Here is a 25,881-nt window from a genome sequence, read left to right on the forward strand (position 1 = left end):
CCCGCTCGTCCTCCCTCGCGCCGGGCTCGGTTTCAAGGTCGCTGGGCGGTCAGAGGTGTCGCGTGTGCCCGAGGCCGTGATCCCCACGGCAGCCTCCTGGCAGCACCCGTTGCTTTTGCTCGGCCTATTCCATAGTCACCTGCCAAACCGAGAATTATTTAAATTGCAAGCAAGCACGCTACCAGCCCGGAGATGGGAACAGTCCCAAGCGTTACCTTTCCGTAAACGCTCACGGGCAATAGCAACAGTGACCTGCAAGCGCAGAGACCCGTGGGAGCTGGAGCCAGGCTGTCTCAGGGCTTCTGCTGTTTGGAAAAGCACCTTCGCAGGACCGAAGCACAGCAAGGACAAACCCAAAAGTCAGTACTCGTGTCCAGCTGAAATGAACCCAGCAGTCACCCAGACAGCACATTAAAACGGGCTTTGACCTCGCTGTCACCAGTTCTCCAGCCTTTTGTGCTCGTGTTCAGATCCCGAGCGATGACCCAGTACCCACAGCCAGCAGGAGCAGGCCAAAAGTAATTCATAACTGGGGACCACTAGTGAAAAATCCAACTTCCAACTCTTCCTTAAAGAAATACTCAAAGTTCAAAAGGTGTTCAAAAATTGCTCAAAAGCCACCACCATCAGCAGGCGATGTTTCCTTTGCCAGAGACCATAGCTACACCAAAGGGTAAAAGCAAAATTGTAATGCTCACGGTGGCTCTCTCTAGCACGAAGCTCTGTGTTAGATACCTTGATTATTGAATACTGCTATGAGCAAGCTGTAAATATCAGATAATCGGTTTGGGGCTACGAAAGACAACGCCCTGCAATAAATATGCTAGACTTGTACGAAGTGTCCCACTCGTCAGGATTCGCGGCTAATCCTGAGCACGGCACTACAGCAAAGCTTGAATTTCAGAGCTACAGCAGCCTCTGCCAGGCTGCCGGCACCGCGTCTAGCTGCGAGAGGGATCGGTGGCTCTGAAGAGGCTTTTTAACCTCTCGATTCTCTTCCTCTGCTTTTAGCAAGCAATGCTACCTCCCTGGGACAGAGCTAACGCCCTGCTTGTGAAGCACTTGGCTACCGACACACGGGCAAATGGTATGAAAAGGGAGAGGTGATTCCTAAAAGCCTCGCAACACATACCACTGCAGCGCAAGCCCTTAGTCCCAGCCTAATCTGGTCTGTACGCTCAAAGGACAGTAAATTCACAGGAGAATTGGGACACCCAGAGCGAAAAAATTTTGTGCAGAGAAATATATTTAGTGCACGCAAATATGCCTGTACTCTGCTGAAATGCAAATCTGCCTTATTGTCGTCCTAATCCCCGTGCATGACACACTAATAAACAGGGGGGTTTAATGCTTACCATCTGCGTTACAGATTGCTTCCCACACTGTGAGCTTGCTTGGTTACAGTTGTGTAGGCATCACGGAGGGATACATACTGCAAACGACAAGCTGGCCAATCCCTTGGGAGACTTTAAAACGTGAACTGCAGTTTTCTCACTCTCCGTGGGCACTGGTGTCAGTCGTGCAACGTATGGCAATAGCTATATTCTCATTTCACATCTGTCATGCAGAGACAATTAAAATCTACGCTTCCATCTGAGGGGGACTGTAGGGTTTCCAGATGGGTAATTGTAGTGCATTTTTCATATTGGATTAACACTTGCACCAAAAAGCCTTGCCTGTTGCCCTCCCACCTGTTAAGATTACCAACAGGGTAAATTGAAAAATTTGCTGGTTGCTCCAAAACTCTACCATTGAAAAGCCATCGTGGGTCCAGTGCCAGGGAACTGCGCAGACATGCAGCTCATAAAACTATGAGCTTACCTTACCCTTGCCGTTGCGCATCTCTTCTTGTCGAGCCAGTTAATTGTTAACACCCTTCTCCAGCATCACCCAGATGTCCACCCCTGGACGATTCCCCTCCTGGGGCTATCTGGCTCCCACAACGGAAACGAGCCGCAGCTTATCGGCCTAATGCAAAATACTCGCTATTGTTAGCCTGCAACATTAGCAACGGTTATAATATTGCAAATGAGGGACAGCCAGCTTCATTAGCAAGCCAGTGAAGAGCCTGCTGCAGCGTACTGAGCTGGCCACCCACTCAGTGGCGTTACACCAGGAGGGATGTATCGGGCATCGTCGCCGTGCTGGATGGAGCTTCCCAGTTGCCCAGACAGCAGAGGCATAACGCGCCAGGCTGTAGCGTAACTGCTGCCAGAAAGCCACCTAGAGGAAAAGCCGGACCCGCGAGGGGTTTTTCATGTATCGTCAGGGGCAAAACTGCGAGAAAAGTAAAACTGTCCGAAAGCCGCGTGGTCCCTGCTGCGCCGCTGGGGTTCAGAAAGCTACTGGTGGGGCTGTGCGAGTGCGGCGGGCCCACGCTAACCTCTGCAGACAAATGTGCCAGCCTCAGTCGGACAAAGGCTTTGATATTTTTCAGCTCTTCACGCAAAAGACCACTGGCATATGCTCTTAAAATGCATTTCCCCAATTTGGTTTGGAGCTTCAAAAACCACTAGGCTTACATCAACCGTGAAAAAATTCAATTCCACCCCCTCCCCTTTCTGAATTCAGAATGATAAAGGATCAACAGTTATGTCTGGAGTAGGGAAGCAGATATTGCACATATCTTGCTTACAAAATAGCTCTGGTTTTCATGAAACAAGTTTATTTTCCTCCCCCAGCCATTGATGAGCACATGACAACCGTACAGAATAAAAGCTCAACTCCTTAGTTCTGCTCACATTCACTCAACATTTGCTCTAATCAATTATCTTATTTCATGCAATAAGAAAAGAATGAGATTCCTGTTATGCAGCCATAATCAGTTACAGTATGGAGCTGTGTCTGTGGAACATTTCTGATTTTGAAAACTAATCATGTGCTCTGCCATTACATTTCTCTTGTAAAACACTGGGCTTTTACCCAACTTCTTTGTCGTCCCCCCCCCCGCCCTTTAAAAATATTGAGGGCACGGTCTAGTCCGAGATGCCACATTCTTACCCAGCAGAAGCTAGCCAAATTGCACTGTAAGGAACATATTTAGCCAGGCTCTGTTTTTCTAGTTTATTGGAATATAAAAGCGTAAGCAGATGTCCCCCGCAGAGCAAGACAAAAGAGCAGAGGGTGCTGCATGTGACAGCGGATGGCTGTAGGAGGATAAAAGTCCCGTCCTCACACGAAGGGTTCAATGCTGATCTCTAGGGCAGAGCATGGCATGGTGAGCTCAAACTTGGTGATAACATCGGGGTGTAGGACTCCAAGTTTCCCAATGCTTTGACCTTTGGCAAAGATCTCAGCACAGCGACCAGGAAAGAAAGCAGAGCCTGTCAAGAAAGCGAGAGAAAAATCAATGTTTCTCCGGGCCAAAGAAGTCAATAGGCATTTAACATGGAGAACAAAGCTGTCAGTATTAAACCGTTCTCCGTGCTGAGATGCTAAGAAGGGGCTCTCACTTTCTTGCATTAACAGTTGTCACGATCGATAGAGAACGAGGAAACACTCTGAGTTAAAAATAAAATGTGAAGCCCGAAGCGTGGGCATTTTTCACACTCCGGTTGTTTTGACTGAGTTACTCCTGTGATGATAGAAATTAGCACAGATAAGTCGAGTCAGAGGGCTACTGAAATGAAGAACTTCTGCAGGCCTAAAGGCTATTTAACACCTGAATGTTTCCCACCTTACTCTGTTTAAGGAAATAAAGCCTGCTGTCATCTAAGGGGTAAGTAGGCATGTCACGCTTGATTACGTGTCACATAATTAGAAACAACCTACAGTCCTCATCGGGAGAAGAGCTTTTAAGCAGTTTCCTGTATACTGTAAAACTGTGGAACAACGAGCAACTCAAAGGAAGTCGAAGCTCATCTTCCTCTTCCCTCAAACCAAGCCCCAAGTTTCAAATGTTATTTGGGACTTTAAAAAAAGGAAGAAAAAAAAAAAGTAGTTGAATTGGCCATGAAGAACTTGGAGGAGCTGTGCAGACTTTTTTCACGGAAAGCCTTTCCTACTTGGGAACGTACCTGTGCGTGGTGGCTACACCAGCGATACGTTCAAGCTTGTCTATAGCAGCTACGCTTGCATTTTTTTTTGTCTCTGTCCTGAGGTGAGTGGCATTTTGACCTGATAGCCCTTCAAAAGACAAAACCAAACCAGCAAGCTGCTCCTTCCGAAGCCACCTCTTTCATAACAAGTGTGTGGAAGCAAGGCACAGTGCGCAGGACCTCCAGCGAGTCGTGCTGCAAGGCGATGCTGTGAGCTCAGAGGAGGAAAGGGGAGAGGATGAAAACAAGGCCACTGAATCCTACAGATCCTCCCGCAGAAAGCTGCCTCCACGTTTTTAATGCTACTGCCCTTGCAGAGAGGGAAGGGGCCTTTACTAGATTTCCACTCAGAAGTTAAACAAGTGGGCAAGGGACAGCATCGGGGACCAGTCAGCTTCCCTGCCCTCGCCCCTTGCGCTGCATCTTTATCTCAATAGGCCAAAATCCAGCGAAGCATCTTCTACAAGACGAGCTGGTTACTGGCTATGCGTGAGGTTGTATCAGTGTGGATGAGAAACGTCCCCGCTCTACTTGCTTCTGTGCCAGTACGAAGACAGCAGCTGAGGAGCTGCTTCCAGTCCTGCTCCCTGCCTGCTGCCGACACGGCACTCAGCCCTTCAGCGTCCTCTGCATCCCGCAAAAGGGCTGCAAGAATTTCCCAATGGCAACTTACTCTCTGGTTGCTCCAAATGCCATTTAAGGTTCAGGATCAGCCCAGGACATTTTACTGCGTTTACAAGGAGCTATTTAAAAAAGGCAATAAAGGGCCAAATTAACCGCAAACCTCAGGAACATTTTCATGACACTCTCATCACTAGCGGTCAAGCCCAGAGAGGTATTCTTTGTTAGCTCCCCAATGGAAATAGTTCATTTAAGAAGTGTCTCCTGTGAGGCTTGTCGTCGTAACTTGCAGCTACAAGAATAAGAACAGCAATTAGGTCTTTTTCTTGTCCAACTTGCTGTAAGTGCAAATTAACTTAAATGTGTACTCCAATTTTGGCTGCCTTGTGAAATCTGACGGCAGGAGTAAACGATTACCTAAAGGCTGTTTTAAAAAAATATTCAGAACCAGTACCTTTTAAATCATCCAGTTCCAGTCTTAGCTACGAGCGCAAACCAACTGCTTACACTGGCCGTACAAAAGTGAAATGATCTAGCCCCTGGATGTTACTGGCACATGACTCTAGCCAAACAGACGCTTGCCACTGCCAAGCCGCACCATTCAAAACAAGTGTTAAAATAAAACTTGACGAAACAAATTTAGAAAAGAAACAAACGCCACACGTACAGATCACTGCAGACTGTGGGTGAAAACATAACCTAAAAATAAAGTACTCTTGTAGTTAGCGATAAAGGCTTTCCTATTTGTGAATAAAGCTGGTATTGTACCAAGGATGTGAGCAGCACACAGTGACGTTCTTTTAGAAATTTGACTGTGAGCTTAAACTGGCACAAGAGCAAGAACCAAGCAGAAGTTAATAACGTTGGCATGGTACCCCACTATAAAATTATAGGAAAAAAGAGCTCTGACAATATGGTTAGTTAAAAAGCTGTGAGTCTGACTTGTCTGTTGTTCTGAGCTGCCTTGTGTGTAGCCTTGGGAAAGTTACTTTATCTTCTTGCACATCTAGGCCCAATTATATCATGAGACTTAACTGTTTTTAAACTCGTTGTAGACATCTGGATGGGGTGTAAAATAATACTGCACTCAGTCAATCTATCAAAGGCAGTTTCCAAGATCTGTGCCGCCTCCCATTGTGTGAAACGATTTTATGTTTTCAGGCACAAGAAATGCTCTGCTATCCGGGCATCACCAGTTGTCGGTCTCCCAGCCAGAAGTTAGGCAGAAGGTGGACAGGCAGCGGGCGGACTTGAAGCCTTACCTGACCCTCACATCCACTGCTACTGACCTTCCCTAGAAGGTTAACTTCAGTAGAAGTTCCCTTGCATTTAACTAAATAATACGCATTTGTGATAAATTTTGAAAACTGATGGCAATTCATGACATTATATCGGAAGCTATGAAATGGCTTAACCATTATGGCATAAAGTGAAGAGTTACGTTAGCTAGAATCTTAACACCGATAAAATTTATCCCTTCTTACCACGAGCTTACAGCACAGCTTCGTAACACAAGTGAACTGAATCAGTGAATCGCCACCGCCGAAAGGGAGGTGGTGGCTTTCCACCTGGAGAGGGGAGGAGAGTGGGACAAGCTGTTGCTTTGGCTGAAGCCTTTACCACGAAACCGCACATTCAGTGTGGCTCTGAATCCGCTGCTCCAGGCTATGGGTTAGGCAGTCACCCACATTTGCCGTCTCATATGCAGCAACCGATGCTGCACCACGATGTTATTTATTTTACTTTGCGCTTCCTTGCAGTGAAGAGGTAAATATAGAATTAGTATCAAGTGGGGAACGCTTGGCTCCCCGAAGTGCAGGAAGCAGGACCTTCGAATCACCTCCCCCTTTCTAGTTAAGCTAACCCTGAAACGTCGGTTGCTTCACAGTGCAGTCACTAGTGTGCCCGGTGCTTTGCAGACATGGCACTTGCAGGGTGTAGTTCTGTGACTGGAAGAGATCAGACAATAAGCAAACAAAAATGAAAGAACCTGTTAAAAGCTTTAGGGTCCCCATCTGTCCAGCTAACACTTGGCTCTTGCGCCAAAGAAACATGAGCTGAGGAATAGGTTTACAGAGAGTTTATGAACTCTGGTTAATAATGAAACTATTATTATGATAATTGGCTGCACTACAGAATGCTTCAAAGTGTATTCCTGCCTGCCAAAAGGGCCTCCAGACTGCATCCCACAGATGGGGGATCTAAGGTCTTCCTCATCTGGGTGACTCTCCCTTTGACCACACATGTGGTAAGGGAAGGAAGTTGGCTCACGCCTGAGACTGGCTGTTGTTGGTCCGTGTATCCCTGCCAGGGCACGAGAATTTGGAGCACATATAAATTTCAGATCAAAAGATTCAGACATTGAAAGGGAAGCACATAAAGCAAGAAAAAACTCAGGAGAAACATGAAAAATCTGAGCAGAAAGGGGGGAAAAGAGAAACGAGCATTTTGCAGCTGGGGGGAATGCTTTGACCGGGGGACCAACCACGACTAGAAAAGGAGACCTGAGCTGGGGGAACCTCACTGTGCTGAGGACAAGCCATGGGTGCAGGAGGAGCCGAGCAACCCACAGAGGAGGACAGCAAACCAGAGGATTCGTCGAAACGACTAGGAACCAAAGGTAAGGATTTTTTTGTTTCCTGATTTGCGTGTTTCTTGTATTATCAAGTAAATAGCAATGGTGTTTTAGATTTCTAGCAAAGCTTGTGTTATGGATTGGACTATCATGTCAACTCCCGAAGTATAAAACTTTAGAGTGAGAGTCAAGGCTGTATGAAAGACGTGTATGCTATTTCCACATACGGAATCAGCAAAAAAATGCACACACTATTATCTCGTTTGAATAAATCACCGTAAGCTGAAGCCCAGTGCTCTAAAGCTTCAGTAAAGTCTTGATGCCAAAAGGAGTCCAAAGGGTGCCTTCCCAGAAAAGTCAGCAGCTGTGACCTGCAGCTTTTGAGCGGGAGCTCAAAGCTGACAGTAGTTTTTCCCATCTCTGTATGTAATATCATCGAGAACGGTATGGTTGTGAAGAGCATGGTCTTCCTGAAGAAAGCTTTCACGAGTCAAGCAGCCACCAGAGCACACTTGGAGGCACCATCATCAGTAAGTGTGCTAGGAAGGGACTGCGTTTGCTGCTGGTGCAACTATATTGAAAGGCTGCTCTTGTAGGTCTGGTTGGCTGGAACATCAAGGACATCGAGAGCCAAAACTCATTTAAAAACTGTAGTTTACTATACCATCCATTTTAAGGATAACAGATTTATCACTCTTGATATAGTTAATCCTTTCTGCTCTGCACACAAATAGTACTTCATAAACTTCACCTTGACATGTAGTCAGAGATCGTATTGTCCTTGATGATAGAGACCTATACAATGCTACAGGAAGCCAGAAGGTCTAGCAATGGAAATCCACCTCTTAATATGTCAACACTATAATTGGTAGTTACGAGAAGGGGTGGGGTGAAATACAATATGCGTTCCTAAAGAAGAGATGCCAAAGCCAGCCATATCTTACGCTGACATACTACATGCAAGCGAAAGACAAAAGCTACTTCTCGTGGCTGCAAGTAAGAATTTAATTTCCAATGTTCAGTGGTGTAGAAGTAATACCTTTAATTAAAGCTTCTGTAGCATGTCCTCAAAATCTGTAATTGCCGCTCTGTATTCAGGCAACAGGGCCACTTTGATTGCTTTGGGGTAATTCTTTGGCCAATAATCCAATAGAGCATGTAGTCTTTAGCACATTTTCTGGCTAATTGACCCTCAAAGAGCTCCGAGTTCCCTGCACTCTTTGTTGTCAAACACCTTGCACAGTTTCTTTTCTCTACCTTACTCTCCCTCCTTTTCAAAAAGAAATAGATTAAAGTAGTATTATAGGCCTACAGTTGCACTAAGCCTTCAAACCCACTCGTTTGTTCCTATAATTTGAAGGAACATAGGAAGCTGAAGCTTAAGAAGGTAATAGAGCAGAGCTCAGCTGGCCTCTGAAGGCTTTCATCTTAATTCTCCATCCCCTTAGTCACTCCAGCTGCCCTTTCACTACCTGATCCTGACTCACCTGGCAAAGTATTTTACCTGTGCTACATTGGATGGAACTTAGTTTTGTGAGGCTAGATGTTGTTTTTCTTTTTAGGTTCAGGTTCTTCACATTTTCAGCTAATTCGTTCTTTTGCCAGATATGCTCAAATGCAAAGTCACAGGACACTGTCAGACCAGTCAGTATTTTAAAAGGCAACTACTTTTTCTTGCTCATGTACGCAGTGTGGTCAGGCTCCCAGAACCTTATGCAAAGCAACAGCAACCTCAAAATCGTAGCTCGTCATGGGATGATTTACCTTCAGCTAATTTTTAAAATCACAGACATCTCAAATCTCACATGATTTTTGGAACATACTGAGAGACCAATTGCTCGTTGTCAGCAGTTCTTCCCCCACATACTCTCATGCCCAGAAAAAACATACTTTGGAATTAGTGGGATATTTATTAACTTTAGTTTCCTGGTTTTTAACTCCTGACTAAAGCCAAGTCAGAACAACCTCCACTCCCCAGATCACACCTAACTGTAATGACATGTCAGGAAATTCAAATTAGTACAATCAAATTCAAGGTAAGCACCTTATTCTCCCCCCCCCCAAGAAAATAATTAACGCTTGAAAAGATGACAGAAGAAATATCTGTCTGACACGAATATGTCCTCTGTCTGAAGGACATCTTTCATCCTGACCTCTTCCCATGTTTTTTCAAAAGCCTCCACATACAGGGCATAGCAGAAGAGGGTAAAGGGACAATCAATTATTTACCTCGACTGGTACCACTGGATATCCAAAACCAGAGCTGAATATTAGAGTCCTTGTGCAGACAATGAGGCTAGGGAATATGGAGAATCATCCACAAATTTGCAGGGGTCAGTCAATTAATCATCTTCCCATGTCACAACTAAGTCAATGGCTGCATTTTTATTGACTTGTATCTCAGGGAGGGTGTGAGGAAAAACTAATTCTTCTATCTCATAAGAACCTTCATCTACTACTGAACATATTCTATTCTGTATTTGACTATATTTAAAACTATTTAGGGATCAGTGATGTTGTTTTACAAATGCAAACTTACAATACACTGTCAGCAGTGTGGAAATAATCACAATGCTGCTTGGGTCCAGAGTCAACTGTTGTGAGTCACGTTAAAGTGCGTTGCAGTGATGAACTGGGGACTGGTGCAGCTAGCAATCGCTTTCCTTCATTTGCCTTGAGACCAGAGACCAACACAGACTTTTAGCCTAGATTTATTTTTCGTTCTTGCTGTAGAGTGCCCCGGGAGCTTTAACAGAGAGCGTTCGGTGTTGCTGGGTGTCAGGAAGGGCTTCAGGGATGTAATAGGTTTGGAGCTCCTCTTTATTCGCCTGTGTTATTCTCAGGATTACGCCAGTGTCGGACACTGAAGATCATTTGGGTAAAATCACTGTGTTCCCGCCTTTCCTAATGGAAGGTAATATCTGGGTGGATGCTGAGGCTAAGGAAAGCAGATGTTTTGGGTCACTGATCTGGGTAACAGGATTTCACATATTCAGTGCTGGGGCACCAGGGTGGCTGCTTAAATAATGCATACAGAAAATCTTAAGTAGGAAACCTAGAAAGAAATCTATCAAATTCTGTGTATTTTTCTAAAATCAGTACTTGTGTATAAAGCTCAATAAATTTGCATTTGTGTGGCAGTTGTGAGAAACAGCAATTCTATACTGGAGTTTAGCTGCACTGTAGAGTTACCGTTACAGAGCTAATCTTTGCTTTTAGGCCAGTTTTATCTGATTTATCTGAAATGTTATACTTCGTCCTGTCTAAAAGTCACAAACCTAAGCTGATATTGTGTCACAGCTACTTATAAAACTAGAGAATTCCTAATCCCAAATAAAGCTCCTTTTTTTTTTAAGATGTCTTGCTATTTCACTTGAGTTAGAGAACACAAAGCTTTGAGTATTAAAAACCTGAATTTTTTTCTGTTCCATGACCGTTTTTATCCCTCTTTAAATATCTAAAGGAATAATTCATCCTTGCAAACATCAGAAACTAGGAAACAATAAACCATATTCTTTATGGTAGGGGGTATAACTTCCTCTGTGTATGCACAGTAAGGCAGCAGACTTCAGCTTCTCATCTCTGCTTTCGTACAAGCATTAGAGAATAGCAAGAACCCACACTAAGTCAGTCTGCAAGTCTACTTTAGTATTTCATATTTAGTTTGCATGTTGTTTATTCATTTCATGCCCTCGACCAAGCTGTCCTCCCCTCCCAAAGACTTGACATTACTTGCTGAGATGCATAATATCGGGTGGCTGTTATTTTTTTTTTTTTCCACAGCTACCACATTTCATGCCTTTTAGAAAATGACTTGACAAACTAGCATGGAATAATACATAATTAAACAATGAATCTCAGCAGTCACTGGAACTGTTAATCACTTAGTTTTAGCAACCAAGATTTCTGTCGCAAACCAACGCCTTGTGGCTGAAGCACATGGCTGCACCGTCAGGAACAGAAATGCTTGAACTGGCTTGAATGTGAGCCAGCCCAGGACCAGAAGCAATACCGGCTCTACAACAAATACGGCTATTCTGCTTCTGGGCCCAAACAAGGAGGATCTGTGCCCGGCACATGTGCTGGGTTGAGTCTGCGCTAGCTCAGCATTTCTTTGCTATCTACGGTTTTCTAATATGTGCACCGTAAGCAAAGGTAAAGTCAACTCCTCCACCACGGGCAACAGCAATACTAATCTTAGGATTCTGCATTCACGTTGATCTAAAAGTTTCGGCCAAAATCTTGCAAATTCCTGTTTAAAGTTTTATTGCATAAATAAATATTAGAAAGTGTATGTAAAATTAAATTTGAAGCACTGCCCCTCTGCCTCCATATCACACTTCAAAAATCAAACCAGATCACAGAACTGCTTAACTACGAGCTATAAATTCAACACGATCACAATTGCTAGCATTAATATTGTAGTGAAAATGAAAGCATACAGACACTTAGCTGGCCTCTAGCCATAGCAGGCTGTCCAGGAGGTGAAAACGGAATCGAAGGATGGAGCTGTGGCACTGGTCAAGCGTAGCACTTCACCAGAGAAACCAGTGCAACCAGACCTGCACCCTGACCCTCGCTGCTTCGGTCGCTGCCCCTGTTCACTGAGAAGGGAGATGTGCAATTTGCTGCTATTTCTGCTGCTGGCTTGCATGAATAGTTTCTTTTCTAGAGAAGGCTTTGCAACATTGAAAATACAGTTCATGATTAAGAAATAATTTTCTATTTCAAAATGTAAGGAGACAGACAGAAAAAATTGAAGGGACTTAATTCTATATTGCAGAATGTAAGCTGTGCCAGACGTTTAAAACTCCTGATGCAAGGAAGACTTTTATCTGTTAGACTTGTTATGATTGATTAAAAAAGGTAGTTGCCTTTGGTGGGGGGAAAAAAAGACTTAAACTCTGAAGAGGCCTCCCCAGTAAAGGAACAGCAGAATAGCAAAGACTTAACGTCAGGGAGAAGAAATAACACCTTGAGCTCAGGAACAGAAATGCCACACACAAATGTTTTAGATCGTTCTGGGAGTTGACAGAAACTGGTAGAAAATGAAGAGTCTGTCAGGAGAAACGCTACTACTTCTTGGAGCATCCCTAATCTGTCAGAATAAATGTAATGGGAAGGAAAACATTGTAATCTTTATTAGTTAGTACTTGCAAAAAGAGGAAGATAAGATAGCTTGTGTCTCTTTACAAGTTGACTTGACACCCCTCCCCAGAATATTTTTGCAGTCACCGTAGATTTTTTCCTTCCACTACTATATGATAGGAAACGTACTTCTAAATGAGTCAATTCAAAGCAGTTTCTCTTCTGAAATAATATTCTGCATTTGAGAAACAGTAAGTTCTTTGTTCTTTTATTGAACTTTTTAATTTCATATGTGGGGGAAAAAGCATGCCAAACATAATTTGGTGATGAAAGTTTAAAAGACACAAATCTAAGCCTGTCAAACCTTTTATTATCCTGTGCAGTGCTAAAATAATGTACTTTTCCTCTACCTGATACATCTATTTTTTTTGGGGGGGAGGGGGTGGGGATGAGTTTGTGCAAACATTATATTTGAAGGTTATTGGGAAGGAACACCTAAAAACTTTCAGATGAGGAGCTGAAATGACCACAGGAATGGAAAAAGCCCTCCTCAAACCCACTTTCTGATAGCCTCTCTCTTCACAATAAAGATCAACTGTCTAACACAAAGCTAATGAAATGAGACTTACTTCCAGAAACAAACCATGGGTTTTGCCACAAACTATTTCAGTGTTGCTTGGCATAACTGCATCACTTGCAACAGTAAGACACCTCTGAGATGTCCAGTGGTACAGTGTACTGTCAGATTTTGACAAATGAGGCTTATCTGGAGGAACTCCACACACCATAAGCTCCCACTTTGGCTAAATAAATAATATAAGCAACTCGCCTGGTTCGTATCTTTGCCGTGTACCTCCTTGGGTGTTAAAATGGTTACAACCAAATTTGAGGCATCAACACTGGTGTGGGAAGATACTTGGTAAGACAGAAATAAACTTGGCCTAAGTTTGTAAGGATTTAGTTCCTATAAATCGGAAATCCTGTATTTACAGGAAGGAAATGAAGAGCAGATATAACAGACAATTAAAGGGGCGTTACATGAGCAGCCACACCCATTTTATTAGATAATTAGAACTGTAGTTCTTAACTAGGCTCCCTTGATGCTAAACAGAAAAACAGGAGTGGAAGATTGGGAGATCTTCTTGGGAGACCTTCAAGAACAATTTATTTGATGAATGAGCAGTACTAGTTTCACAACAAAAACTGGGAACACTTTTGGTTAAAACCCTGTCCATGCTTAGTGCTGAAGTGAAAGTGGTCAAAAAATCAGAAAAGCTACTTACAGGCAAATATGAGAGGACTAAATTGCACTTCATAAAATATGATTAATAACAGTGGCTGAAAATTTATCAAGGAAACTGAATAGTTTAGGAAGGATCAATGACTGGCAGCAATAAAGACAGCATTAGAAAGATTTTTTTTTTTTAAGAATACTGGAAACAAATTGTAGGCAAAGTACTTTCATCTGCTAACAAGACTGGTTGAACTTCTTATGCGAGACAGAAATGTATAGGGTTTTAATAAATATTTCTCTTTCATCTGGGGGAAAAAAGGTTATTCTTGACTATAATAAGGTGTCTTCCAGTCCACTGAAAAAATCAAGACTATGTTTGATTACATCTACTGGGACTAGGATGTTTCTGAGATGTTAGGAGTCTTAGGCACCAGAATTCTGGTGCCATTCTCAAAGCAAATATCCTGCCTGCTGCTGTTAACTTATAGTAACAACACCGGGAATTCTGTAGTACTTGAACAATGCTAGTGCGGTGCCAGTATTCCAAGGTGGATGATCTACATTGATCCCGGGTGAGGAAAAAAAAATTATTCGGGAATTGGCATATGTGAAATTCAGAGGACTAGAATACAGTCAGTTACCAGCTGGTATGTTTTTATTGAAAACAGATGTTGTCAAATAAATCTGATTATTGTCTTTCAAATTACAAGTTTGGTAGATAAATACAATTACAAGGATGCAATATAAAGTATCTATTTTTGAATGCCAAATAAATGGAATAAGAATTGACTGATATCTTCTAGTATGTCACAAATGATATTTGGAGGCTTCATAGTAAAATTGGCACATTTCCTTTAGTTATCTATGAGTAAATACACAATTATTGACATCCAGGAACGATGCAATGGCTGCCAAGACAGGCAACTGAAAGGCCAGGATTGCCATTAAGAGCAATCAAGCTACAGTTCCTTAAAATAAAACAGGTATTAATAATGCCAAGTTCAACACGGGTACTAAACATCTGTGTATATTACAGTCTCTCAATTTAAACTGATCACCAGAGATGGATGCTGGGGTGCAATTCTATACATGTAACTCAGAATTAGTCCCAGACCTCCCTCCTCTTGTCTTGTGAATTAAGGTTCACAGTCTAACTCTTTTTTTAAAAGTTTTGTTGTGTAATTATTATTATAAAAGCAAATGTTTATTGATGTTCTTAGTTATGGAGATAACTATTACACCTCTAATTTCACAGCTAAACCTTACTAAATGAGAAGCTATTACTATGATTTACTGTGGAATTAAAATTTTCTACACTTTACCACACCTTTCATTTAATTAAATAAGGGCAGTAAAAAGAAGGGAGTGCAACTTCTTTCTTTTTTTTTTCTTGAAAGACAACTGTCAATTACTGAAGGAAGCAAGACTTAGTATGCATTTATTAAGTACACATTTATGTTGAAGACAAACAGGCTGACTTCCCAGCTCTACTAAGCTGTTGATTACCCTAAAAGAATGAATGGCATGAACAGTTACTAAAAAAATAAAAATTTAAAAAAAATCCAAGAGTTAGCTGAAATTCACAAGAATCAATGTACAAAAAAAGTAGCTCATGTCACAAGCTCACACTGTTCAGGGATTGTTTGTTTTCACATGAAGGAATGCTATTTCATCAAATATCAGTTTTGTCAGGGAAGGCAGTGGGGCAGACAGCGAAGCAGCATCGATGCACAGATTTACCATTAACATTTTTTTGTGAACCTGTCAAATGGCTTCATTTTCATAAAATACGGATATTATTTTCCGTTTAAGCAGTTTGTGCCCAATTAACTTCCATTTGCCAAGTACACAGACTCTCAGAAGGTACTGCAAAACCAGGGTTTCTTTCCTTAAATAAGGAACAGTCATTCCAAGTGTTATAATGTGAGCGAGGATAATTATACCTTACACTTCACACCACTCCTTTGAAGACTGCAATACAGAATCCACCGTCAGTATTTACTAAGCCCTTTTCATTCTTTTTAGCCTAAGTAAGACTTTCCTATGGACCCAAATCCCATGATTAACATCACCTCCTGTGATCACGGTCCTGATTTCTGAAAGAAAATAGCCATCTCGGATGGTCATCTAGGAGCACGAGATGACCAAAACGTTGCAGAAAACATATCCATTTCTACCGAGATTAAAATTTGAATATAAATATATATCAGAAGCCCTTTAACTGAAAACTAGAGGCAACTGAAACCAATGAAAGTGAACTCAAAAATAAATAATTTTATTAAATAAAATTACCTGGCAACATATGACCAAACTTGTTGGCTCTTTCTACCTGTATTTTTATTGCTTAAAGTCTGATTTTTGTTTACCTCCTAATCATACACATCCATACTGATCTTTAAATTTTACTAATGGTATGGAAGTGGCTAAAATTTCAAGAGTTTTATGCAAAAATTTTTATTATGGAGCACATACAAACTTGAGGATTGATGCAATAATTGTGCTCTTTTCAATCTATGTTTGATTATGGGTGCCTGTGCTATAAAACAAAGAAAAAAACAAAATGCTTTTCTAGGCCAGCAATTGTAGGATTCACTAATGTATCAAAAAGTCCATTCTGTGCATTTTAAAACAATGGGTAGTATTTCAGAGGTCTGTCTTAAACTTTATAATTTTGCATATTTAGTGGTAATAAGAAAAAAATGGTTCCATTATTAACTTTGAGAAACTGAAAAGCATTGAGTGCCAAATGTATGTTGAAATCCTTGAATTCAGTCACTCAAACCCCTTTCCTCCTTAAGGCTGCTCTAAACAGCTCTTCTCCACTTACTACCTAGCTCAGATTACACCAAAGCATAGTGCAAAGGCCAGGGGAACATCACAATTTCACCCATATTTTCTAGCATCTGTACTTCTTTCACAGGTGTTGCTATAAAGGCAAAAAGGCTCTGACCTTAAGGTCAAATCGCAGGGCACTTAGGTGTTGGTAGAACAGAAGGAGCTTAAATAACCATGATTTGCACATATGGACCAAACAGGACTACAGTACAGGCATTTCATTTTTCAAAGAGAATCTGGAAAAGAGGCAAATATGTGCTAAATACATCTCTGTCTATTCTTTGTTGCTCATTTAAAACAACATTTTTTTCCTGTATTCTTTTCCAATAATCACTGGAACTATTTTAATCAGTTACACAAGGAATAAAAACAACTGGACTAAAACCCTACCTTTACACTGTGTTGCTTACTAGTCTCAAGTTTTGCTTAAGATCACACACAGCAAAAGTACCTAGGATCTTTCCAAATCAGAGTCATAGGATAAACCTATTTCTCACTGTACAAATCTTAATTTGGCACAGGCAATAAAAAAGCGTGCTCCATAAAGATGCATCTAAAAATCCATGCCATGTGTAATGTCCTGATTTAAAACTTCTGAAGTAACTTGCACTGTTCTTCTGAATTATTTCTGTATGCTGCAGTCTCTTAAGATGTTACAGGATATCTTTTTTCTTTTTTTTCCTCGGCAATTGACCTTACTCCATCATCTGACATTTTCTCTCTCGCACATGCTTAATTGACATATTGTGAAGCAAGTTAAAAAAACAAAAAACAAAAACAAAAAAAAAAAACCCCAAACCAAACAAAATTCCCCCCCCCCTCTACTTTGACTTCCAACCATCTCTGCAGTCAAGGTCTTTTAAGTAAGTTGGTGCAGTGACACTGCATTCACTATGGCACTAGAGTATCAGCCATCTCCACTGTTACCAAGGTTAAATTCCAATGTGAGAACTGCAAGGAAGCTACATGCCATCCCAGAAGAGTTTCTGAATCGCTGGAGAAACAGAAAATAGTAGGCACTTTTTTTTTGTGTGTCTATAGCCAAAAGCCACAAACTGCTTGTAATATATTGCGTATGACAAGGCATAATCCATCCTTTACACTAAATGCATTGTGGAGTAATGTCATGGGAATGCAGGGATTTTGAATAGGCATTACAAATCCCACAGCATCAGGAATACTAAACAGCACTAGTATCTACAAATAACTTCTTCACTGTGTTAAGATTATTCTTTGAGATCTTTTTCCCAATTTCTTGAAGTCAGCCATACATCATTGAAATGTATGGGATGTAAAACACTTGCAAGTATTTTCAGTACTAAAGCAAACTCTTGATATGTCTATTCAAAAACAAGCTACAGAAGAGTTTTGAAAAGGAATCTAACAGTTTGGTTTGACTTCAGTGACAGCAGAGTATTCAGCTCCTAGAGGCTCTTCTAACCCCCTGTGCTGGTTGTGGCTGGGATGGAGTTAATTTTCTTCACAGTAGCTGGTATGGGGCTGTGTTTTGGATTTGTGCTGGAAACAGTGCTGATAACACAGGGATGTTTTCATTACTGCTGAGCAGTGCTGACACACAGTCAAGGCCTTTTCTGCCTCTCACCCCACCCCACCAGCGAGCAGGCTGGGGGGGCACAAGAAGCTGGGAGGGGACACGGCTGGGACAGCCGACCCCAACTGACCCAAGGGATATCCCACACCATATGGCGTCATGCTCAGCATGTAAAGCTGGGGGAAGAAGGAGGAAGGGGGGGACGTTTGTCTGCTCGGGGACTGGCTGGGCATCGGTCGGCAGGTGGTGAGCAATTGCATTGTGCATCACTTGTTTTGTATATTCTATCATTATCATTATTATTATTATTATTATATTTTAGTTCATTTCCATTATTAAACTGTTCTTATCTCAACCCACAAGTTTTCTCACTTTTAGTCTTCCGATTCTCTCCCCCATCCCACCGGGGGGGAGGAGGGGAGTGAACGAGTGGCTGTGCGGTGCTTAGTTGCTGGCTGGGGTTAAAACATGACACCCCCCCCCCCTTCCCCCCTTCCAAATAAGAAGCTCTGCTATTACCTGTTCTGTGCTTGGTAGAATTAGAACAAAAAGTACAATTGTTTAAACATTCCTCTGGTCAATGTGGGAATCCTATTAACAATATTCTAATAAACCCTTTGACAGTCTGCCTAAATAATACTGAGCAAAATACTACTTTGTCAAAAAACAGGAGGGGAAAAAAAGCATCAATATATGACACAAATGTGCATTAAAGTGCTAGGAGACCAGTTGAAGTGTTATGTCTCACATCTTGGCAGCGCACTGCAAAACAGGGAGGCACCTGACAATTCTTCATTAAAGTTCTATGAATAGGCAAGCTCGGTCAGGTTGTCAGGGACTCCATCAGTGGCACTTGTTCCAGTAAGCGCAGAATGGAGGCACTTCTTCAAGTGTCAGTTTGAGTCAGTGTCTCATATCTCTGAACACCAATACATGATGTATAAGGAGAATCATAGCCGCTATCCCTGCAGTCTTGCTTTTCCATACTGTATTTACTACACTGTTATTTTAGGTAGCAGAATAGATTAGTTGCTGATGCTGTCTTGCATCAACCTACGGTCTCTCAATGAAGTAATGGGGTCAGCCTGCTTGCTTTCTCTCTTACATGCATATACACATACACAGAGGAGATTTTGCACTTAAGGATGTTATTTTTAATTCATGTGCAGCTCGCCCTGTACGGAGAAGGAAGAGGGCTGTTATACAAACACTTGTCTAAGCAGCAGGCTCAGTCTCAAAGACAGCAGGTCTTTGAATAAAAGATATATAAGGCATATATCTTCATATGAATATATAAATAAAAGGTACATATGAATAGAAGCTATAGATAAAGCTATAAACTAAAAGATCAGGTGTAAGAAGTTGTCTTTTCCAGGTACTGTTAGCCAAAGAGAATGCAGTGGGTACCTGGCATATTCATCAATTCAGTGAATTCCTACCTACCCTTGCATCAGCGGACTAATTCATTGTAAACAGCCCATGAAGTTCATGGCATACTCTTCATTGTAATTCTCCTTAAAAAGCTGTCAACTCGCAATTTATATAAAACTACTCAGAACAGCTCACAAAGACAGCAATCCCATTTTGCAGTCAGTGAATGCAGTTAATGCCTTTTCACTTATACCGCAGTATGACAGTATATATAATAATAATATTAATTCTTAGTGCCTACTGCTGAGAACCAAAAATTCACCTCAGACTGTAGCTCCTTTGAGCTCCAGAACAACCTCTGCTGTACACTGCAGCTCTGTCTTCCTTACCTTCAGTTGCCTTGATTGTGTATCCATTCTCTTCATTTGGTGGTACTTCCAGAAGCTGCATGACCCTGTCCAGCAACCCATGGATAATCTCAAACCCCGGGCTCTTGTTGTAATAAACCGCACAGAAATGCCTGTGGTTTCTTGCACCTACATCTGAAGAAAAAGGAAACAATTACATTATCTGGGAAACTTTATCACACTTTTAACCTTGCCTTTTGCATTAGTTTTCTTCTGCTGCACTGTGAGGCTCTTGTGGCTGAAAGGAGAAATAAGTATGTAAAATGGCTTCTCTGACACACTTGTCATATAGTCTGAGGAAGTAATAGGATTTCTTTAACCCACTGGAGTCTCACAGTCAGAACTGTAAAGAAAGATTTAAAGTATCCTATGCCTTGAGCAGGAAATAGGCTTGTTAAATGTAAGTATTTTCTACACAGTGACAGGTACCAAGTGTATAGTTAAGTGTTAAAGAAATTAAAAACAGACTAGCCAAAAGGTAAATACTCAGTAAGCATCAGGAAAGTTGTGGTGCTGGTGGGAAAGCTAAATATTTATAGAACTCGGCTGCAGAATAACTACCAGTACAAAACAACTAGCCCACAACTTGAAATGAGTAATAATACTAGCATGGTGATCTATGAAAAGACCTAAATTCACACAGCTTTCCAAATCACAACCGATGCTTTTCATGATCATCTTGGACATCCCCAAAAACAAGTGACTATGAAAAACATGCTGTGCTTCACAACCTCAAGACTGTGACACGAGCGTCTCCCACTTTGGACAGTTCCCTAAGTCAAAACCCTGCCTTCTCCCTGCTGTAAGTTTTCTTACATTATTGATTTCATCAAAATCCATTTTTCTTTTTTAAACTTTCAAAATGAATATATAGTAATATGTTGTTATACTTGTACTTTTAGGCTAGACCATTGCAATGTACACTGTCTAGGACCACTGTGCTCTACTTCAAAGCTTTACTCACTGTGGATTTCAATGTTTCCACTTTTTGAGAGGAATGACGTAGGAACAGAGTAACAAGAGTATTGTCACAGCTGCCAATTAGCAGCAGTGAAATTCAAAAGACTGATTAATGTAGTAAACTTGTTTATTGCCCTCAGGTCTTTACCTTCTCAAGGTTAAAGTGCAAGCATGTGTTCAGCGAGGTTGGCGTATACAAGGGCAAAGTTTGCTGAAACCAGGGAAGGACTCTTTATGTGACCGTCCTCTTCTTCTGGACATTCATATGCTTCGAAAGCCTCTTAAGTGTATACACTGCATTTCAGTTTGGACCAGACCTGCACTTCTGAAGGAGATCTCCTGATCATCCCCACTTAACCATGCTTCTGTTCACACTGTAAAGCAACCCTGCAGCATATAAACCATATAAATTTCAGTTGCAATTGAAGTCAGGGCAGGTGTTCCAGAAGGGCACCTAAATAACTTCAACCACTCAAGGGCATTCAGCACACATAATCAGACCAGAGCTAGTCAAAAGGACCAATTACATGCATATAGCACGGACTGTGAGTCATCAGCTGATCCCCTTCTATACTGCACTGCTTCATAATATTGACATATAGTGCAATATGTTACAGCCAGGTTTTCACGCATAGATTTCTTCCCTTTCTAGAGAGCCCTCTGGCATCTGTGGTCTCCTAGTCGTTCATGTCTAGATGGCCGTTCTCATATTTATCTCTTCCACTTAATGATGATTAGATATGGGGAAGAAACATATTTACTGACAGCAATTGAATTACCTTAAAAAAAAGAAAAAAAAGGAAATCCTTCATGCTGATTAATACTTGTAATGTTTGAGGGGAAAGAGGGAGTAAGAACTTCTTCAGTAGTGAAGGAATTAAGAATGAAGGACTAAAAAGAACAGCTCTCCCTGGTCTGCAAGTTAAGGTAGGGCAGCACCATGTGACATAAGGGCTTTCATATTTCTTTCCCAGAAATTACCCAAAAGAAATGTACATGAAATCCAGCATATGCCAGGGTGAACTGTGTTCTTTATACAGTCAAATTGTGTGCACAGTGGGCATTTGTCAGGACCTCTGGTCATGAAACATCTTAGCTGGACTTAGTATTCCCCGAAAAAAGGCACTGCACTACATGCTGCCCAGAGAAAGAGCGTGGTTAAAGATCCCTATACAGTTAGTGACTTCATGGGAGTTATAGCTGCACCTACAGTCTGAACTGTACTTCCACGTAGTTCTGGACGTTAAGCATCAGAACTGAGCGCCTCAGACCTCAAGAGATGCTTCTTTTCTACAGGCACCAATTGTTTGCTGCTGCATTCGATACAAGAAATAGGGGACATGAAAATAAACAGGAGCCAAGCTCAGAACAAGGAAAGGAGTGGGTTCTTCAAGCAGCATGCAGTTAAGCAGTGAAACTTCTTCCCCACGGGATTTCGTGGATGCTGAAAGTTTACATGGCTCAGAGGAAGCTCATAGGAGATAAATCTATTTGTTACTAGAGACAAAGAACCACGTTTGAGTCAGGAAGTCCCTGAGCTACTCGTGGCCGGAGAACAGGGGAGCACTCTAGAAGTATTATATGCTCTCATGTGTTACAGACAGGTTACTGGGCTAAACGAGCCTTTGGTCTGACTCGCCATTGCCAATCTTTGTGCTTGATGTACAGCAAGATTAAATACAAGCAGAAACTCTAGTGCTCATTGGGTGTTCCCTGAACTGTTAATATCTACCACATAAGCCAGATGTAAATTTAATTTAAAAAAAAAAGGTCTAATTTCTTATTTGGTCCAATGAACCATTTAATAACAAAAATATCTATCAAAAACTAAACAGTAAAACATTTACCAAGTGGCTAGAAATACAAGGATTAAAAAAGACTACAAAATACAGGAGCAAGACCCTACACAAAGGATGAAAGCACGGCCTTCTTGAGCCAAAAGTCATTCAAAACTTCTAGAGCAGCAGTTTGGCAATACAGCTGCAAGTTTTCTCAACAGTCACTGAAAGCTGAACTTACTGTGGCAGTAAGTCTGTACTTTGTCACTCAGGAACTTTTTCCTGTCATTACAATAATTTGCAGTATTAAATAATGCTGGCGAATCCAGACCTGAAGTTAAAATGGCAGCACAGAAAAGTAAAGGCCACAGAGAAAATATCAATAAACGCAACATCTGATTTCTGGTCTGAGTACGCTGGCTGTTCAGTCCCATCATTATGCATCTCTCTTTCCAAGCTCTTCTAAGATACCAATAAGTAATACACAAGTCATGAATGGTCGATAATCTATTTTCATGTTGTACTGAGCAACGGAAAAGAAGAAAATGTTTTCTCCTTCCCCAAGTTTTTATTTGTTCCTAAGACAGCATGTTCTTTGGGCTAGACGTTCAGTAGAATGATTTTCTTTTTTTTTTGCAATTCATTATGCTAGTAGAATTTGTGACAACTATCTGAATTTCATTTCATTATTATTCAGATAGTCAATGCTGTCTTCAGATCACTATTCTTAACTAACACATCAGAAATAAACATACACAACAATTTTTATACCTCATGTTTTCAATTGAGCCAACTGTAAAAATCCTTGGTAAAGGAAAGGATACATTTTCAAGCATTTCAAAAAACAGTGTTGTAAAACTTACTCCTTTACAGAGTTGTATTACAACACAAGAAGTTCATTCACAACAGGCAACAGGAAGAAAAAAGAAAGTATTAGGAACTGCATGCAAAAGCTGGCGGATGTTAGAAATGCTTCGGTTCTTTATAACTCACTTAAGAGATCTCTCGTGTCATGCCGTGAAGCGATTCTATTTTTTAAATGAGCCTGCCAAGTATGTCAACCTAAATTATACATATATATTTCTGAGACTTCAAAGCACTTCCTGGGGATGCTGCTGAACAACAATCCGAAGGATGGGCAGCTGGTTAGGAATATGTGAGCCAAAAGAGCGCAGAGGAAGATAAAGCAGTGTTGTACACTGCCCCCTCCCAAGTTAGAGATGCTTCAGAAAAATCACTGGCTGATCTGCAGGGGGGCATCTGCTCATTTAAACTTGTCTCGCAGCCTCACAAAAATCCCAAAGTATTTTCTGCGTATAACTAACCTTTCTAGACAGTTTGGCAAAATGCTTCAAAACATGGCAGCAGCTGTAATCACAAGTGATGCAAATTATGCTAAATGTGTGCTACCATAAGCTTGCCAGATTCTCCAAGATCACTGGTCAGAGGTGATTTTCTAATGGATTAATTTCTTAAAAGGGTATTCTCTGTTAGGCCTGGTGGTGTAAGGTGGTGATTTATATGCTGAACTGGTGTAACTATCCTACCAGAAGTGACTATCTAGTGTTACAAGCTAACCACACAAATGCTGTGCAACATACTCAAAATCAGCACTTTTCCTCCTGCCTCGAGAAGAAACATTTCTGCTCGGATTTGATTCCATTTAGTTATATTAAATCTGGCACACGTTTTGCTAATTTAGTACGTCAAACCTTTCTGCCAGATATGTCTAAAGAGAAGTATGTTCAGTTCACCTTGGTAAGCATGAGTTCTGTGTAAGAAAGTATTTTATTAAAAACCAGTGCGTTTAAAAGAGCTAGGTTCATTCACACATGAACGACTACAAGATGCCATTTCAAATACAGTTAATGTCAGTACTCTTTTGACCCATACTTTTTAAATTATTAATTGGAAATTCTGCATGCCAAAATCATGAAATAATAAAATTAAATTAGTCAGTCTGATGACATAAGCCTTCTGCAGGAAATCTCATTCCATATGTGAGAGGACAACCCCACATTTTTCAGTGTTTGCAGAGTTACCAGTTATTTCTTCCCCCCCTCCCCTTTCAAACTGTTTATTAGGCAAGTTTAATTTTGGAAGTAAATTTAGGAAAGACAGTAGTTATTCTAAACACAACATTAAAACCGATTTCAGATACCGTTCACAGTCTGCAAGTGCTCAACTCATGAGAGGGCTGCCCAAGAGCCTAGGGTACGAAGCTGCTGCCTCAGAAGTCTTTATCTTTCATCTGTTGCAATGATTCCCATCAAAATGAAGTACACTACAAAATCAGTCTTTATAAAACCGTTAAGCAGCCATCCACATAAATCAGGGCTTTCAAGAGCTACAATTAACACACACAAAATAAAAGTAATCAATTTAACTTGCAAATTTTGTAAAGCCATAGTATTTTATAAATTTTATAAAGCCTTATTCCAAGATAAATAGCCCCACTCTTGGTTCTGAAGAATGCTGATGCTATCCTGCCATCTGTACCATGTTTTTTGCATTCTAGCTAACTCCATGCCCAACAAGGAATGAGCTGCACCACCAAACTGTCTGTATTTAATAAAAAACAAAAAAAACCTCTACACGGTTTGCTAAAACTGCTTATTTTGCTTGGCAAGGCTTTTTTTTTCCTTTAAAAAAAAAAGTAATCTACAAATTAAATTCATCACCAAAGCAATTTACTTGCCATTTTGTTTATGCCTTATATAAACCTTTGTTTTGCAGATCCCAGATACCTTAAACACAACCACTAAAATCTGAAACCAGATAACGAAACAACAGAACCATTTCTGCTGCTGAATTTAAAGTCATGTCAGCCTTTTTCACTGAGAGGCAAAACTTCATTCAGAGCTGTAACTCAGTGTACAAGCGCTTCCTCCCAAAAGTTGTAGCTTGTGTGCTCCTTTTCCCCTAATATACCATATAGAAAGAAACTAATCGGTGAATTTTAGACAAATTTTTAACATTTTAAAAATCCATTTTTACAGTTCATTTTACTTGGATACATTTTTCCAGATAAAAAAGATAATCTGAAATGTTGATCCTGTACAGTGAAATCAGTGCAAAGAGGCCCCATCACACAGGAAGGATTTCACTGAAGCTTTCGAACTAGCTGCTTTGGCTGTTTCACCTGAAACAATTAAGGTTACAGAACAATTCAAAGGCAGCCACGCTTTTTTAGCATAGTTGGAGGAAGTGGAAAGATAAGGAAAATCTTTTTAGAGATGAGAGGGGAAATTTTATACTGTGGAGCTTTTTATTTATTTATACATTTTTATACACGGACTTGCTCCATTCTTTACCCTGTATCTGTGCTACAAATCTAATTCTTCATATTGGTTGTCAGTTTTCCGGAAGATAATTTTGGAGAACAAATACAAGCAATTCTGTTTAAAGAGGATGGAAAGATGA

The 25,881-nt window shown here is 41.0% G+C and overlaps 1 protein-coding gene across 1 annotated transcript in view; it reads right to left on the bottom strand.

Annotated features, from left to right (window-relative positions):
• Positions 1–2,653: 2,653 nt before the first annotated feature.
• The window catches only part of FARSB (phenylalanyl-tRNA synthetase, beta subunit), a 41,476-nt gene continuing 18,248 nt past the window's right edge, over positions 2,654–25,881 (bottom strand). Inside the window, exons 16-17 of the mRNA XM_009325110.1 lie at positions 19,703–19,855; positions 2,654–3,323 (exon numbers count right to left, since the gene is read on the bottom strand). Of these exons, the coding sequence (XP_009323385.1) occupies positions 3,172–3,323; positions 19,703–19,855 (305 nt within the window). The 3' untranslated portion in view covers positions 2,654–3,171. The remainder of the gene's footprint in view (positions 3,324–19,702; positions 19,856–25,881) is intronic.

The sequence above is a fragment of the Pygoscelis adeliae genome, unplaced genomic scaffold (assembly GCF_000699105.1).
Source record: "Pygoscelis adeliae isolate BGI_AS28 unplaced genomic scaffold, ASM69910v1 Scaffold155, whole genome shotgun sequence".
NCBI lineage: Eukaryota > Metazoa > Chordata > Aves > Sphenisciformes > Spheniscidae > Pygoscelis > Pygoscelis adeliae.